At 37.9% G+C, this 19,934-nt stretch overlaps 1 protein-coding gene across 2 annotated transcripts in view; it reads right to left on the bottom strand.

Moving 5' to 3' along the window:
* Positions 1–19,934, bottom strand: part of EFL1 (elongation factor like GTPase 1) — a 137,748-nt gene that overhangs the window by 76,049 nt on the left and 41,765 nt on the right. For both annotated transcript variants that reach the window (XM_007470071.1, XM_007470072.1), the window contains one exon: positions 9,818–9,956. In XM_007470071.1, coding sequence (XP_007470133.1) covers positions 9,818–9,956 — 139 coding nt within the window. The remainder of the gene's footprint in view (positions 1–9,817; positions 9,957–19,934) is intronic.

Genomic DNA, 19,934 nt, shown 5'->3' with positions numbered 1-19,934 from the left:
TTTTAAGAATTCCACCATTCTAACTGTTATAAAACAATATCTCATGATTTTAAAATACATGCATTTCCTTGATTACTTTCACATCTAATGGGTCTGCCACATTTTAGGTCATAAGAAACATGTTTCTCCCTCCAACATCACACCTTCCTCTAAACCACATACTTCATCTTTTCTGAAAAGACCAAAAGAGGTGTCGAGCCTTCTTAATTACTGCCACCACTCAAAATCCATAGTTACTGTTATCACTCAAAATCAGCTTCCTTCAAACTATCTTCATAGTCTTTGCAGAAATATCTTTCTTTTTGGAAAAATTTTTAAAAATTCTATTTAACCATTTACCCTCTCCCCCAAGACTATAATAAATATCTTCATAGCCAAATCTTTGTGTGCAATATTAATTATTTCCCTCTGAATCAATCCCTAAAGGTAGCACTTTTGGGTCAAAGGATATGATTATTTTTCAAGATATAATTATCTTTAAAACTCTTGATATACAATGCCAAGTTGTACTCCAATGGATGGTATCAATTTAGGGGTATAATAGAGTATCTTGCCAGTCAGTCGTCAGCTGGATAAAACCAAATTTGGCCTTGTCAACAAGACTATTGTGTGACTCATCAAGGATTGCTTCCCAAATTTCATTTAACCATTTACGGAAGTCAAATTATTTCCCCATTCTGTCATGCATTAAAAATACTAAGAAAAGAGGTCAAAGGTCTCACCATCAGCTTCTTAAACTTGACCTCTGCTTTATCCATTACCACCTACTCTTTCAGCTTCCTATATCTGACATTTGGTCTGTCAGTGTCTTATGAGTTTAGCTAAATTCCAGGCTCTGGCCTCCCCAGTGCTGGCATGACAGTTATACAAATAATTATTCAACTCACAAGTGTGATTCCAATATCACTTGAAATGGAATATGACCTGTAGTACGTTTACTATTATGTGTAAGTTCTAAATACAGCTGTTCACTTTTTCAACTATTCCATCTGAAATAGGCTTGGTAGGGCCAAAAACAAATGGAAATGAGGAAACTGCAACAAGCCTATAAGTTGAGTTTATATGAGGTGGCTCAGTGACAGGTGAGCCTGCCCCCTCCCGGCCAACCAGGTCTCAGTGGTTATTTCCTCCACGTTTAGACCTGGGGCAGCTGCAAAATGTCTAACAATAGCCAATATACAGTCCCTCTATGACGGGCACTCGACTCAAGACAATCTTATATTTCCATGTCTGAGCAATACTCACTGGACTTCCCATCTCCATGTCTTCCCAAAGCCTCACTGCAATCCCATTTATTTTAGTCAAGGTACAACCTGATGATCTGCTAGCAACTGCTCACTATGGTTTCTCCATGCATTATCACATCTTCAAAATCTTATTCCCTCCCAAGCCTTTTTTACTCTCACCAGCTGACCATGTTTTTTACACTGTTGAGTTGAGAGAGGTTATATTCTATATACCACTAACCATTTGAACATTTCACTGCATCCCTCATCTTTCCCCTTTCACTACCTCTTTTTCTCTCTGAAAAACAGCTATTATCAAACTCTATTATACACACACACACACACACACACACACACACTTTCCCTCTCTCTTTGCCTTGACCCAACCACTCCTTCAAACCATTAACCCATGTCGCACCTTTCTTCAACTGAAAAACTTCAGCAAAAACTGTTTCAATTACCTCTTCCTTTATTTCCTCTGACAAGCTGGTCTCTATTTTATAAGTGCCATTTAAGAGTAAAAGAGGACTATCATATTTGGAGACGGAAGGGAAAAAAATTCCCCTCACATAATCATTTGTTCTCATATAATATCTAGAGTGGCAATAAGCTTACTAATAGTCAATTCTTAGGTTATGAAGCTGTATTAGTCTATCTATTCAAAAGAAGTTATGTAGTTTTAGCCAGTTACTCCAGCGAGTGAAAATGAGGATTCAACAGACAAATCTTAAAATAAGCATTTTACTAAAACATATGGTAACAGTTCGATCTTAGGTTAACAGACAAGAGGGCTCCAGCTATCCCAAAACCTGCTCTGCTGCCTTAAGGACTAAAGGGATCAACAGCTTGTCGCATTTAAGTGCAACTGCAGTACACTGGTTGAAAAGTGTTGATATTAGAGTGTGTATAAAAATGTAACGATAAAAAGAATAATGCATATAAAACTAAAGAAATCCAGCCAAAGTTATACGTAAGATTCAGACTATAAATAGTTTCATTTGAAAAAAAATGAACCAACTCTTTTGAATAAAAAAGGGACGATAACAATTGATAACATTATCAAATCACAACTGACAACCAACCAGGTATAGCTGCTTTCATGGTGTTAATCAAATTTCTTAAGGGTCAGAAAATTCCTGTGTCATTTAAACTGTTCTGCAAAACAAGAAGCAATGAAAATATCCCCTAATTTGTTATTTCTTCATGCAGCTAATAGAAAGCTGATATCTAAATTCCACAAATATAAAATATACAAAAAACTATAGATCAGGCAAACTTACAGATACTATAAACACTTTACAGAAAAACTACTAGCAAATTGAACTCACTGCTCTATTAACATATTGAAATATACTCATCAAATAGTTTATTCCAGGAATACAAAGCTGGTTTGATATTAGGAAACGTGTTAATGTGATTCACAATATAAGTGGGTCAAAAGAGAAAAACATGTATCACCTGAAAGATATGGAAAACACCACGTGATAAATCTCAATATCTATCCACATTTAAAAAATTAACCTAGTAAACAGAAACAGGAGGATACTTTATTTTCATCATAAAAACTATCCAGATCAAATCTCATAGAAACACTAAAATGTTTACAGGAATTCCTATACTATAAAAGGAATAAGACACCACTCTTAAGCACCGTTCTAAGGGTTACAACAAATATACTTAAACACAAGGGAAAAAGCTATAAATATTGTGAGAAGAGATTATCTCCAAGAGAAAAACATACAGGTTACAAAACAGGAGAGAAAGTGTGATTTTTTTTTTATTAAAAATATACTACTGAACTATACACTTAAAAATGGTCAAGAAGGTAAATGTTGTGTTACTACATTTTTATCACAATTTAAAAATATATATACACATATACAGATTAAAAAAAAAAGACTGGTGGTTATCCCTATGGTAAGAGATAATTCTTATTTAGCTTCCCTGAACTTTTCAAATATATCTCTATCATGACCCACATTATATTGAAAACCATCTTTTAAAAAGAACTTCTAAAAAAATATAACCCTTAGAATTCACATATAAGCCTTATGACCTCAAAATAAAAAAGACAAACTTATATAGTGAAGAAATAAAGAAAACACAAACATAGAATTGATCATGAGAAAGACAGTCTACCAGATTGAAAGAATCAGACTTTTTATGTGCCCTGCCAAGATTATTAACAAGTGAACTATTTCAAAACTTTCAAAGAAACGATGATTATCATATTCTACAGAAATTTCTCTAGAGTAACAATGTCCAAAATGGTAGCCACTAGCAACATGTGGTTACTGAGCACTTGATATGTGACCAGTGTATCTGATGAAGTAAACTTTTTTTTTTTGGCGGTACGCAGACCTCTCACTGTTGTGGCCTCTCCCGTTGCGGAGCACAGGCTCCGGATGCGCAGGCTCAGCGGCCATGGCTCACGGGCCCAGCCGCTCCGCGGCACGTGGGATCTTCCCGGACCGGGGTAATGAACCTGTGTCCCCTGCATCGGCAGGCGGACTCCCAACCACCGCGCCACCAGGAAAGCCCCGAAGTAAACTTTTTTTAATGTTATCTGATTCTAATCTATTTAAATAATGGCATACGGCTAATGGCTACCAATTGGACAGTGCAGCTCTAGAGGGTAGAAAAGATGGAAGCTTCCCATTTTGGAACTACCACGACACCAAGAAAATAATGTCAATTTTATTAATAACACAAGAAAAGTCTGGATGAAATACTAGAAAATTGAATCTAACAGTGCATGGAGAAAATATGAAAATGTTCAACTATTGTTTTTTCTAGAAACACAAGGACATCTTAATAACCAGGAAATAAATATAATTCATGATATCAATTATATTGCAAGGAGAAAAGCTCTATAACCTTGTCTTCAGAGGCTGAGAATGTATCAATAAAAGTTAAGTATCTATTCCTGATTTTTAAAAAAACCCAAAACTTTCCTAGCATGGTTAAGAGATATGAATCAATAGGTATCAGCAAACCTGAAACTAAAATACTAGGAATATCTTCATTAAAGTCAGGAAGTAACAAGACAGAACAGCAGCTATAACTATTATTTATCATACTTTTATAGGCAATTAAAATAAAAAGAAATAAGATACATAACTCTTAGGAAATAGGAGAACAAATTCATTACATCTGCAAAGAAAACTTACTAAAATCAGTTGGAACTATTAATACTAAGAAATGCCTAGCAAGGCTGCTGGTTATTTATTGATTAAATCAGAGTCTTTCTAAGTGGAAATGTTGATAGTAAGGTATATTTAAAAGAAATTCACTAGTAAGTGAATTTAAAGTATTACAAATATACTACAAAGGCTTAAGAGTCACAAACCTTTGAGCTTTCCCTTGAAATAATCAAATCAAATCTGCTAGTAAAACCCTTCAATGGCTTCTGCCTCTTCAGTCACCCCACATGACTAAGGAGAACACATACACTCTCTCTCTCCATTTAATCCACACTGATTTCCTATCAACCCAGCAACCAACCATGGCAAAACTAAAACCACTTCAGGAAAAGGCTAATTAATATTTATTATTTTCTTCATGTTGCAAAAAGAGGAATATCATGTTTCCTCTTAGACTATGCCCCTGAAATTTTTAAAGATTTAACCATATGGAAGAGATCTAGAAGTGTGTAAGAAAAGGCTAAAGATTTGGAATCCTAATTCAATTTCCCCTCACATTTTAATAGGAGCCTGTAGCAAACATTTATTTTTAGAGAAATTCTCAGTAGAGAACTGAACAAAAGACTATTGTGTGTTCAACCCAGTAAGGTTTCTCTGGTCCCATCTATACCAACTTTTCAAACATCAGGTTGGAATTAAATGATTTTAAACTTTAAATTGACTATTTCCAGACCATAAAATCTAACCACACTTAGTCGGTGTAAGTATTCCAAGTGAGTTATAGCTGAGTTCAAGTGTGAAATCTGCATTTTTCAAGTGCCAATAAAGGAACTTTCCTTTAGACTTTGACTATACACACTGACTTGTTCAAGAATGCCATATAATGTTTTCATTTCCCTCTCCAACAAAAAGTTTCATCTGCACCTGATAAATCTGACTTGGTATCGTTTCTGATGAAAAGCATATGGGTATTGGTCATATCACTCTACTATTTTCTTATTAAAATGAGAATTGTAACTTTTTCTCTAAGTTAGGAAGATTAAAAAAGAAGTTTACAGGCCTGCCTGATCACTATGAACATCGCTATGTCTTAATTTGCAATATGTGTCCTACCACGGGCCTGCTAAAATACAAAAGGAAACAAGAAATTATCTATGATTAGTGGTGCGGTCATCTTAAAACATGTCCACAAATTCCTTGACATATCTCCCATCAAAGGTGGAGTTAGTGCCCTCTCTTTGATATGGACCAGTCTTGGCGACTCTCACTTCTTAATAAAGAGAAGGTGGTGGAAATGAGACTGAAGGCTTTAGAGGGTGGGTCATAAAAGTTGATACAGCTCCCTCCTGGCTCTCCCTATTGGGATGCTCACCTGCAGAACGCAGCCACCATGCTGTGAGGAAGCCAGGCGGCCACATGCTCCAGCCCCAGTTCTACTTCCAGAAAAGGTCCCAGCCGACAACCAGCATCAAACAGCAGACAAGTGAGTGAAAAGAGCCTTCACATAACTGTAGCGCCCAGGCTTTGAGCACTTCAACCGACACCATGTGGCACAGAGACAAGCTGTCCCACCAAACCATGTCCAAATTGCAGATTCATGAAAAATTTACAAGTACCTTTGTTTTAAGCCACTAGGCTTTGGGTGGTTTATTATGCAGCAACAGATAATTGGAACATGTAGATTAATTCAACCACATTCAGCCACTCAACTTATTCTTTCCATTCAGCCCCTGCACAACCCCTGCCACAGGAAGACAAACCTGTTTTAAGTAAACAACAACAATGCTGACATAGAAACTTGATAGCTAGAATCCCAGCATTTGTTACCCTTGCTGGCAGTTAGCTCTCTCTTGTTGTTTGCTTCTCACCTCTTAACATACCACAATTCTTGGCCTTTTCCTCTGTCCTGCCTTAAACTTATTCCTAGCTTTGAAAGGTTGCTTTTATTAAACACCTGGCTTATGAAACTGCTACTACTGCTACATATGCCCCAGTTTTTTAATCAATAAACAAGTGAAATTTGCCTTACAAAAGGTAATTCTGACTCTCAGCCTAGTAACTAGTTTAAGATGTTCTGATAGAGCTATTGAAATGGGTTCTCAACCCAACCAAGTAACCATATCAAAAATGTACTGTTCCTTCTAAGAAATACTAGGAAGGGAAATATCCTAATAACTAAAGTAAGATTTTTCCTCTAAAAAACACAAGCCTGAAAAGTTAAAGCCTGAGGGAACCTTGGAGATAATCTAGTTCAGGACTTTTTCAACCAGTGGTATACTGACATAAACTAGGGAAGATTTTCATGACAAAAGTACTAAGAATTTGTATCTTACTCCATCCTCACTGAAATGTCAACCTGCCATAATATAATGGCAATTTTAAACTTGAATTTTGTTTGTACTTTATTTTTACATTTGTATGCATGTATTTTACAAACAAGATATACAAAATATGATTTTGTTTATATTTTACAGCTACAGCAATAAAATATATCCATACCATGCTATTTAATGTTCTGTCCTTAAAGTTTAGAATATATGATAAATATAACAAAAGAAGCCCTGGGAGTCCATAAATAGTCTTCTAAGAAAAAGAAATTAAAGTAGCTGTTCTATTTTTACTATAAGAAATGTTGGTAAAAATTACTCTAGTCCAAATCATGTGGCAAAACTGAGGACCAGAAAGGTTATACAGTTGGCCTGAGGCCATGTAACTAGTTAGTGGCAAAACTATGCCCAGAATTTTGGTATATACTCACGTTCTCTAGTCAGGCATGGGACTCCATTAGATTTGGGATAATAGAAGGAAAACAATTACTGTCTGCTTCAATTCAGAAGGTAAGTCAAAGTGGTTGGCTGGATTCCAACCCCTTCAATGTTACATTTATAATCATTCTGGAAGACTATCTTCCTCCTTAACGTAAAGAAACAGAACCTTAATGAAGGGGCCTCAGGCAACACCAGGGCAATGTGGAGGAAATGTGGCTGACAGTATGGACTGGCTATTCAAAAGCCATTCACAACCCCAATATCCCTTGCCTTAATTGTAGAGCCTATAAGAGACTCAATCCTTGGCCTCCACTGCAGCTGGGGGTGATCATATGACAAAATTACAAAGAAATGAGGATATATACATCGGTCACTAAGAGGGCATTTCTTCCCAAATAAAAACATCAGTGCTATGAGAAGGCCTTTGGCCCTTGTGCCCTCTTGCTGCCAGGAATGTTGATGTGATTCCTGGAGATGCAGGAGCCATCTTGGTTCCATGGGGACAAAAGCCACAGGCTGAGGATTGCAAACAGGCAAAGACAAGGAACCTGGCTCCCTGATGACATAGGAGAACCATCCCACCAGCCCTCTACTCTCTGTCCTCTATCTTAAACTTCCTACTGAGTGAAGTTTAAGACTATACAGTTGGTTTTTTGGTTACCTGCAGCTAAATACAATCCTAATTCTTTTTTTTTTTTCTTTGCACTGCGTGGGCCTCCCACTGCTGTGGCCTCTCCCATTGCGGAGCACAGGCTCCGGACGCACAGGCTCAGCGGCCATGGCTCACGGGCCCAGCCGCTCCGCGGCATGTGGGATCTTCCCGGACCGGGGCACGAACCCGCGTCCCCTGCATCGGCAGGCAGACTCTCAACCACTGCACCACCAGGGAAGCCCCAATCCTAATTCTTAAACGAAATAAATCTGGCTTTTCCCCTTAATCCATTTTGTCCCAAAGTTGGGTGTCCATCTATGTTATTTTTTTATCACTGAATTTGGTAAATGAATGTTTAATCACCTCCACCACCCTAGCTCGTACCACCACCCCAAAATGTTGTGTTTTTTTTTTTGCGGTACACGGGCCTCTCACTGTTGCGGCCTCTCCTGTTGCAGAGCACAGGCTCCGGACATGCAGGCTCAGCGGCCATGGCTCACGGGCCCAGCCGCTCTGCGGCATGTGGGATCTTCCCGGACTGGGGCACGAACCCGTGTCCCCTGCATCGACAGGTGGACTCTCAACCACTGCGCCACCAGGGAAGCCCCTCAAAATGTTTTAAAAGATCAGTAAAAGAGAATGAGGTATGTCTCTTTTCTCCAAGATGAAGACAGTTTTAACTTGTAGTAGGTCTCCTGTAGCAGATGGCAGCGTTAAGGGCTGCCTTAGGAGGCAGATGAAAGAGAGATGGTTTCCCTACTTATAACCTAGCTGACCTGAGTCCTGAACAGCATATGGAAATCTAGAAACAGAAAGAAGGAGACCAGAACTATTTCATGTCAAGTTCCTAACCTCTACTGGGGAAAGAGCACAAACAATGAGCCTTAACTGGAGGGGATATTATAAAAACCATTTACTCAACCCTTTATTCAATACCTTTTCTTTCACTTGAACATTGTGTTAAGAGATCTTCCACCTCACCTTCCATTTAAGAAACAAAATTAATTGAATCAAGAGAAATACAGTAATCCCAAGGAAGGCTTATAAACAAAACTAGGGTGTTTTCCATTCATCTCCCCATGTCCTTCCTGATAAAATATTTTTCTGGCTACGGAAGCTCATCAAGTTATATCAATTGTTAAGGTTCAATAGCGTTTTCCAAAGGGGTGAAAAGAATGGGTAATACTGATGAGAAGCTAGGAATTCTACTAATTTCATACCAAAAGAACAAAACAACAACAAAAAAGGAATGAAAAAATTTAAAAAAGAATGTGTCTCAGCAAGGGAGCATCAAAATGCTTTGGCATATTTCCTGGACTGAAGTGGACAACATCCAGCTGTTCTGGACCAGTAGTCTAGATCATTTCTCTAAAACATAAAAAGAATCCCCAGCCCAAGCAATCACCCAATAAATAGCTCTATAGCTGACAAGGACCCTAAGGGTTCAGAATGGGATACAACATTCCACAACACACTCAGGTTCCTGTGATGATACAAGGGAAATTCCTTAAGCTAAGTCTTTAGGATTGCACTAAGGACCTTAAAATGTGAATTCTGCACACAAAGAGCAGAAGCCAAGCAAGTAATAAACATTATGGAGATAAGGAGCAGTATTTATGGATATATAATATAAAGCAACATTCAATGGATAAAAAATATTGTGAGAAAATAGACCTTTACATCAGAATAGTTTCCGATAATTTAGAACCAGAAGTGTCTTGTTCATCTAGACTAACTTTAATGTGAGCAGGAATTCTCCTTCTTGCTCCCAAACAAATGGAACCCCAGCTTAGGACAGAGCATTCACAGATTACTTTTTTTTTTAAGTAGAACTACCATAATTTACAGCAAGCTATTGTTGTGCATGCTAATTACTCAAATGCACTAAGTTAAAACCTAAGGACACCGGACAAAAATAAACAAACCAAAAACGAGATCAAAGTCATTTCCTTTGAAGACTTCACTTAGTTTGTATGACAGGTAATCTCTCAGAATGGACTACAGATATAATACATAGCACCACCCTACCTAGCACATTTCCTGGAGGTACCTTCTCTAGATCTTCCAGTTCCCTTCCCATCAGAAGATACAGGTTTTCCAGGGTACAGCATGCCATGTGGGGGACCGGGGGAAGGTCATCTAATGGAGCTGAGAAGCCTAATGGCACCTAGGCAAGAAAATAAAATAAATAAAGGAAGATAAGTTAGAAGGCATCAAATGAAAAGATTAGCTAATCTTTTACAAAGTTACTTTATTCAAAAGTAAGATATAGTGCAGTCATATTTCATGTAAACCTGAAACATGTAAATCTGAAATGGCATGATACAAAAATAAGTCTCAGTTTATGAATAAATTCTGAAATAGTGAAACCTCTCAAATATTCAAAAATTGTCAAGAATTCCACATAATCATAAGCTTTATGGCTAAGTAATATAAATTCTGTTGTGACCTGGTAGCGCCACATTAACTAACAAACAAAAATCCCCATAGCCTTTTGCTAGTATTTACATGAACCATGTCAAACACCAGTTCTGGTGACCACTATGCTATTATTTCAACGCTCATTATTACTATTACTACTTAAAATCGTAATAACATTATTATAATGTCATGTCAATTATAATCTTATTAAAATATCCTTTAAGCATTCAACAAGGGCTGGTGCTAATGCTGAGTAAGACATGAAAATGAGTAACTCTGGAAGAGCAGTTAGATGTAATAAACATGCCATGTAATGGCCAAGCAAATGCTATTGATATTATATGCTACACTGTTCATCTGGAAGAGAGCATGCTGTGAAATATTAGGGACTCATGAGAAGACACAGCACACTCACATGCAAAGATATGCTACAGGGATAAGAGATTTATGAACTCCCCCTACATCATATTTATTCTTGTGGAGATACTGTCTCAAATTATTGAAGATATTGTCTCGAATTATTCAGTGATCTCCATATAAATGCAAGTGTCCTGAAAGCATTTCAACCAAGGAACCAACTTATCTTTGATACCGAAAGGCCCAAGGCACTGTGCCAGTGCCGTGAGGAGAATAAAACGTCCAAGACATAACATATACAAAGATAATTACCACTGCAAACCTAGAGTGAGTGACACAAAAGCAGTACAGGCAAGTAAATTCGTGAAATCTCGGAGGAAGGAGAAGATAATGTGTTAGGGTAGACCTGAAAATTTCATGAAAATGATGACCTTCCAGGCATCTGATACATTTAAATGTACATGTTCTGACTCAGTGACAACTTTGTAGGGGAGCTCTAAAGATAGGGTGGAAGAAATTTAAAATATAAGGATCAAATTGGAAGAAACAGAATTATTCATAGACAGTATGATCATTCACTTAAAGCAAACTACAGATAAATTATAATTACTAAGACAATTTAGCAAGATGGCCACAGACCAATATACAAAACTTAATTAACTGTATGTCTATAAATCAGCAATAGAAAAAACATATATTTTTAAACAGTAACTTTTACAATATCAACAAAATATAAGAGAGCTAGGAATTAGTAACAAAAGTGATTAAAGATTTTTATAGAGAAAATGATAAAACTTTAATAAACAACATTTTAAATGACCTAAGTAAGTGAAGAGCTATACCTAATACATTCATGGATAGAAAGATTCAGCATTGCAAAATGTTGACTAGTGCCGTACATGTACCGATTTAAATCAATACCAAAGTCTCCACAGGAGACTTTGGAACCTGACTTCATGGAACCTGACAAGATGACTGTAAAGTTTATAGAGAAGAGTAGAGAGTTAGGAATAAACGAGATACAAAGAAAAACAAGGTAGAGGAATTTGGCCTTTTAGATGTCAAAACATGTAGAAAAGAAGACAACACTGAATAGAGACAGTGACAGACAAACAGAAAAGATGAAGTCTAATACTCCAGAAACAGACCAATGTACATGTGAAATTTGATTTATTACAGAATTGACAAAGCAGATTACTGGGTAAAGATAGGGTTATTCAATTAATGGTGTTGGAACAACTGGTTATTTGTATGCAGACAAAAATCAAATTGGATCCCTTCTTCATACCATATATAATACAAACACTGACTTAAACATTTAAACATGAAAGGCAAAACATAAAACTTTAGAAGAAAACAGAAAATTCTGTGTCTTCAGTGTAGTCATAATTTTAATTTTCTTAAACAAGTTACAAAAAAAAAGCCATAATGGGAAAGACTGATGAATTCAACTACATTAAAATTAAGAACTACTGTCCACTGAAAGACACTAAATAAGAAGTGTGACAAGTCCCAAACTGAAGAAGGAATTTGCAAAACTTAAAAATGACAAGGAATTAGTATCCAGAATACACAAAAGAATATACAAAATTAATATACAGAATATATAAAAGCCAATATTAAAGAGTATATATTGTACAATAGAAAATTATGCAAATGACCCAAAGAGATACCTTCATAAGAGAAAACAAGAATGACCACTAAACATGTTAAAAGAGTAATAAGGAAAATGTACATTGAAACCATAACAAAACATCATATCATACCCATCTGATTAGCAAAAATTAAAAGTCTGACAATACCAAATTTTGGAGAGGACACGGAATAACTGGCACTGTTAAACACTGCTGCTGGGAGTGTAGGTCAGAACTACTTTGGAAGACAATTTGGAATTATCCAGTTAAGCTGAAGATACACACAGGCAATTCCACTATGGGCATATTACCTTGAATTTTTTGCAAATATGCACAAGGAAGATGTACAAAAATATTCAATGTAGCATTGTTTCAATTAGCACAAAAGGAAAGCAGCTGAAATACATATTGAAAGGAAAATGGATAAATTTTCTATAATGAAATACAATGCAGCAGTGAACAATAAATGAACTACAGGAATATGCATCAACATAAATTTACCTCACAATGTTAAGTTAAAAAGCAAACTGGAGAATAACTACAGTAAGATTCCATTTAAACAACGTACACAAACAGGATATTTAGTAATGCACACATAGGTTGTAAAACTATAGGGAAAAGCAACAGAAGGATGGAGCAGAAAGACTAAAGGCGGTCCTCCTATGATCCCTGCCTGCTGGTGTTCACCTCCTTGTGCAATCCCTTCCCCCTCAGTGCGAGTGGGGCCTGTGACTTGCTTCTCACCAAGGGAATATGGCAAAGGTGATGGGATGTCACTCCCACAATGACCTCATGTCACACAAGACTCTGTCTTGCCAGTAAATTCACTGTACAGTCTCCTCTCGGGCCTGACGAAGTAAGCATTCAGGCGGGGAAAGTCCACATGACAGGAAACTGCAGGCAGCCTCTAGGAGCTGACAGCAGCCAAGAGAATCTGGGGCCCTCAGTCTCATAGTTACAAGGATGTGAATTCTGCCAACAACCTAAGGTAGTCTGGAGGCAGATACTTCCCCAGCTGAGCCTCCAGATGAGAATACAACTCAGTCAACATTCTCACTGCAGCTTTGTGAGACCCTAAGCAGGACTAGATAAGCTGTACTCGGACTCCTAATCCACAGAAACTGTGAGATGAGAGAGCAGAAGGAAGAAAACTACAATTCTGCAGCCTGTGGAAGGAAAACCACATTCACAGAAAGATAGACAAAATGAAAAGGCAGAGAACTTTGTACCACATGAAGGAACAAGATAAAACCCCAGAAAAACAACTAAATGAAGTAGGCAACCTTCCAGAAAAAGAATTCAGAATAATGATAGTGAAGACGATCCAGGACCTCAGAAAAAGAATGGAGGCAAAGATCGAGAAGATGCAAGAAATGTTTAACAAAGACCTAGAAGAATTAAAGAACAAACAGAGATGAACAATACAATAACTGAAATGAAAAATACACGAGAAGGAATCAATAGCAGAATAACCGAGGCGGAAGAACAGATAAGCGACATGGAAGACAGAATGGTGGAATGCACTGCTGTGGAAAAGAATAAAGAAAAAAGAATGAAAAGAACTGAAGACAGCCTAAGAGACCTCTGGGACAACATTAAATAGAACAACATTCGCATTATAGGCGTCCCAGAAGGAGAAGAGACAGAAAAAGGACCCGAGAAAATATCTGAAGAGATTATAGTCGAAAACTTCCCTAACATGGGAAAGCAAATAGCCACCCAAGTCCAGGGAGCTCAGAGACTCCCAGGCAGGATAAACCCAAGGAGAAACACGCCAAGACACATAGTAATCAAACTGGCAAAAATTAAACACAAAGAAAAATTACTGAAAGCAGCAAGGGAAAAATGACAAATAGCATACAAGGGAACTCCGTAAGGTTAACAGATGATTTCTCAACAGAAACTCTACGAGCCAGAAGGGAGTGCCATGACATATTTAAAGTGACGAAAGGGAAGAACCTACAACGAAGATTACTCTACCCAGCAAGGATCTCATTCAGATTCAATGGAGAAATCACAAGCTTTACAGACAAGCAAAAGCTAAGAGAATTCAGCACCACCAAACCAGCTCTACAACAAATGCTAAAGCAAATTCTCTAAGTGGGAAACACAACAGAAGAAAAGGACCTACAAACACAAACCCATAACAATTAAGAAAATGGTCATAGGAACATACATATCGATGATTACCTTAAATGCGAATGGGTTAAATGCTCCAACCAAATGACACAGGCTTGCTGAATGGATACCAAAAAAAGACCCATATATATGCTGTCTACAAAAGACCCACTTCAGACCTAGGGACACATACAGAGTGAAAGTGAGGGGATGGAAAAAGATATTCCATGCAAAAGGAAATCAAAAGAAAGCTGGAGTAGCAATACTCATATCAGATAAAATAGACTTTAAAATAAAGAATGTTACAAGAGACAAGGAAAGACACTACATAACGATCAAGGGATCAATCCAAGAAGAAGATATAACAATTATAAATATATATGCACCTAACATAGGAGCACCTCAATACATAAGGCAACTGCTAACAGCTATAAAAGAGGAAATCAACAGTAACATAATAGTGGGGGACTTTAACACCTCACTTACACCAATGGACAGATCATCTAAACAGGAAATTAATAAGGAAACACATGCTTTAAATGACACAACAGACCAGATAGATTTAATTGATATTCATAGGACGTTCCATCCAAAAACAGCAGATTACACTTTCTTCTCAAGTGCACATGGAACAATCTCCGGGATAGATCACATCTTGGGTCACAAATCAAGCCTCAATAAATTTTAAAAAATTGAGATCATATCAAGCATCTTTTCTGACCACAACACTATGAGATTAGAAATCAATTACAGGGAAAAAAACGTAAAAAACACAAACACATGGAGGAGAAACAATACGTTACTAAATAACCAAGAGATCACTGAAGAAATCAAAGAGGAAATAAAAAAATACCAAGGGACAAATGACAATGAAAACATGATGATCCAAAACCTATGGGATGCAGCAAAAGCAGTACTAAAAGGGAAGTTTACAGCAATACAAGCCTACCTCAAGAAACAAGAAAAATCTCAAATAAACAATCTAACCTGACACCTAAAGGAACTAGAGAAAGAAGAACAAACAAAAACCAAAGATAGCAAAAGTACAGACATCATAAAGGACAGAGCAGAAATAAATGAAATAGAAACAAAGAAAACAACAGCAAAGATCAATAAAACTAAAAGCTGGTTCTTTGAGAAGATAAACAAAATTGATAAACCATTAGCCAGACTCATCAAGAAAAAGAGGGAGAGGACTCAAATCAATAAAATTAGAAATTAAAAAGGAGAAGTTACAACAGACACTGCAGAAATACAAAGCAGACTACTACGAGCAACTGTTTGCCAATAAAATGGACAACCTGGAGGAAATGGACAAATTCTTAGAAAGCTATAACCTTCGGAGACTGAACCAGAAAGAAACAGAAAATATGAACAGACCAATCACAAGCAATGAAACTGAAACTGTGATTAAAAATCTTCCAACAGGGCTTCCCTGGTGGCGCAGTGGTTGAGAGTCCGCTTGCTGATACAGGGGACACGGGTTCGTGCCCCGGTCCAGGAGGATCCCACGTGCCGTGGAGCGGCTGGGCCTGTGAGCCATGGCCGCTGAGCTTGCGCGTCCGGAACCTGTGCTCTGTAACGGGAGAGGCCATAGCAGTGAGAGGCCTGTGTACTGCAAAAAAAAAAAAAAAATCTTCCAACAAACAAATGTCCAGGACCAGATGGCTTCACAGGTGAATTCTATAAAACATTTAGAGACGATCTAACATCCATCCTTCTCAAACTCTTCCCAAAAACTGCAGAGGGAAGGAACACTCCCAAACTCATTCTAGGAGGCCACCATCACCCTGATACCAAAACCAGACAAAGGTACTACAAAAAAAGAAAATTACAGACCAATATCACTGATGAATATAGATGTAAAAATTCTCAACAAAATACGAGCAGACAGAATGCAACAACACATTAAAAGAATCATACAACACGATCAAGTGGGATTTATCCCAGGGATGCAAGGATTTTTAAATGCACACAAATCAATCAATGTGATACACCATCTTTAACAACATCTTAAAAACCATGTGATCATCTCAATAGATGCAGAAAAGCTTCTGACAAAATTCAACACCCATTTATGATAAAAACTCTCTAGAAAGTGGGCATAGAGGGAACCTACCTCAACAAAATAAAGGCCATATACGACAAACCCACGGCAAACATCATTCTCAATGGTGAAAAACTGAAAGCATTTCCTCTAAGATCAGGAACAAGACAAGGATTTCACTCTCGCCACTATTATTCAACATAGTTTTGGAAGTCCTAGCCACAGCAATCAGAGAAGAAAAAGAAATAAAAGGGATACAAATTGGAAAAGAAGAAGTAAAGCTGTCACTGTTTGCAGAGGACATGATACTATACATAGAGAATCCTAAAGATGCCACCAGAAAACTACTAGAGCTAATCAGAGAATTTGGTAAAGTTGCAGGATACAAAATTAATGCACAGAAATCTCTTGCATTCCTAGAATAAAATACCTAGGAATAAACCTACCTAGGGAGACAAAAGACATGCAGCAAACTATAAGACACTGATGAAAGAAATTAAAGATGATAGCAACAGATGGAGCGATATACCATGTTCTTGGATTGGAAGAATCAATATTTTGAAAATGACTATACTACCCAAAGCAATCTACAGATTCAATGCAATCCCTACCAAACGACCAATGGCATTTTTTACAGAACTAGAACAAACAATCTTAAAATTTGTATGGACACACAAAAGACCCCAAATAGCCAAAGTAGTCTTGAGGGAAAAAACGGAGATGGAGGAATCAGATTCCCTGAATTCAGACTATACTACAAAGCTACAGTAATCAAGACAATATGGTACTGGCACAAAACCAGAAATATAGATCAATGGAACAGGATAGAAAGCCCAGAGATAAACCCACGCACCTATGGTCAACTAATCTATGACAAACGAGGCAAGGATATACAATGGAGAAAAGACATTCTCTTCAGTAAGTGGTGCTGGGAAAACTGGACAGCTACATGTAAAAGAATGAAAGTAGAACACTCCCTAACACCATACACAAAAATAAACTCAAAATGGATTAGAGACCTAACCGTAAGACCAGACACTCTAAAACTCGTAGAGGAAAACATAAGAAGAACACTCTTTGACATAAATCACAGCAAGATCTTTTTTGATCCACCTCCTAGAGTAATGGAAATAAAAACAAAAATAAACAAATGGGACCTAATGAAAATTAACAGCTTTTGCAAAGCAAAGGAAACTACAAACAAGATGAAAAGACAACCCTCAGAATGGGAGAAAATGTTTGCAAATGAATCAATGGACAAAGGATTAATCTCCAAAATATATAAACAACTCATGCAGCTCAATATTAAAAAAGCAAACACCCCAATCCAAAAATGGGCAGAAGACCTAAGTAGACAGTTCTCCAACGAAGACATACAGATGGCCAAGAAGCACATGAAAGGCTGCTCAATGTCACTAATTATTAGAGAAATGCAAATCAAAACTACAGTGAGGTATCACCTCACACTGATCACAATGGCCATCATTAGAAAATCTACAAACAACAAATGCTGGAGAGGGTGTGGAGAAAAGGGAACCCTCTTGCACTGCTGGTGGGAATGTAAATTGATACAGCCACTATGGAGAACAGTATGGAGGTTCCTTAAAAAACTCAGAATAGAATTACCATATGTCCCAGCGATCCCACTACTGTGCATATACCCAGAGAAAACCATAATTCAAAACCACACATGCACCCCAATATTCACTGCAGCACCATTTATAATAGCCAGGTCATGGAAGCAACCTAAATGCCCATTGACAGACAAATGGATAAAGAAGATGTGGTACATATACACAATGAAATATTACTCAGCCATAAAAAGGAATGAAACTGGGTCATCTGTAGAGACGTGGATGGATCTAGTGACTGTCATACAGAGTGAAGTAAGTCATAAACAGAAAAACAAATATCGTATATTAACGCATATATGTGGAACCTAGAAAAATGGTACAGATGAACTGGTTTGCAGGGCAGAAATAGAGACACAGATGTAGAGACGTATGGACACCAAGGGGGACAAAGTGGCTGGGGGGCTGGGGGGGGTGGTGGTGGGATGTATTGGGAGATTGGGATTGACATGTACACACTAATAAGTATAAAATGGCTAACTAATAAGAACGTGCTGTATAAAAAAATAGATAAAATTCAAAAAGAAATAAACTTAAGGTTGATGTTTTTTAAAAAAAATGCAGAGTCTGATTCAGCAGGTCTGGGGTGGGGCCTGAGATTCTGTATTTCTAACAAGCTCCCAGGTGATGACAACATTTCTAGTTCATGTGAGTAGCAAACATGAATAGGTCTGTGTAGACAGGAGGCTGGAAAACAGGTAAGGGATACATGACACAAAAGCCACACTGAGGAGTTTGGGCTTTCTCCTTAGTGCATTGGGGAGACACCGAAGAACTTTAAGTAGGAAAGGGATACATCATATCTGCAGTTTTAAAAATGACTCTGGGGCTTCCCTGGTGGCGCAGTGGTTGAGAGTCCGCCTGACGATGCAGGGGACGCGGGTTCGTGCCCTGGTCCGGGAAGATCCCACATGCCGCGGAGCGGCTGGGCCCGTGAGCCATGGCCGCTGAGCCTGCGCATCCGGAGCCTGTGCTCTGCAACGGGAGAGGCCACAACGGTGAGACGCCCGTGTACCGCAAAAAAAAAAAAAAAAAAACGAAAAAAAAAAAACAAGGCTCTGGTTACCAAGTACGTGTGTGTATGTGTTTGGGGGAAGGGTGTGTGTGTGCAGCACATTTCTGCTCCAGAGACATAGTAATGTCCAGCCCTAGAGAAGTCACCTATAAATTCTCGGTCAGATGTGAACAGAAGCAGCAGCCAGGTGGGGAAGCAGAATGGTAGGCAGTGGTTCTGAAACTTGAACAGGCAAGGAAATCACCAGGAAGGATTATTAAAACAGATTCCTGGGTCTAACCCCCCAGAATGTCTTCTTCAGTAGCTCTGGAGCAGCGCCTGAGAATCTGCACTTCTAACAAGTTCACAGGAGATGCCGGTACTGCTGGTCTTGTCTTGGGATCACACTTTGAGAACCACTGGTGTAGTGGAAAAAGCACAGGCTTTGGGGGCCATACAGATATGAATTCAAAGCCCTGACCCACCATTTCCTAGCTGTGTGACTTTGGGCAAGTTTTTTAAACTCTTTGAGTCTCTGGTTTCTCATTTGTAAAAAGAAAATAGTAAAATAATACTAAACTCATGGCAGGACGGTTGAGTGATGATGGTGGTAAGGATTAAGCAAAGTACACAGAGTGTGTGCTTGATAAGGCAGAGTGGCTTTGCTCTGGGCTGCACTGGAAGGCAGGACCAATTAAAAAGCAAAAAAAAAAAAAACTGTGAGATGAGAAAACATGTATTGTTTTAAGCTGCTAAATTTGTGGTCAGCTGTAACATGCAGCGATAGAAAAAAATAATACAAAGGATAAACACAAAATTCCAGGAAGGGATATATCTGAAATATTCACTTTTTTTTTTTAGGTTGCTGAAATTAGGTTTTACGGGGATCCAATTACTGAAATAAGGAGTCATTTGTGCTGTCAATTCATTTTATCATTCCTGC

This window comes from Lipotes vexillifer, unplaced genomic scaffold (genome assembly GCF_000442215.2).
Source record: "Lipotes vexillifer unplaced genomic scaffold, Lipotes_vexillifer_v1.1 scaffold532, whole genome shotgun sequence".
Classification (NCBI taxonomy): Eukaryota; Metazoa; Chordata; class Mammalia; order Artiodactyla; family Lipotidae; genus Lipotes; species Lipotes vexillifer.
Note: the sequence above shows the minus strand (reverse complement) of the source record. Positions and strands in the feature narration are given on the sequence as shown.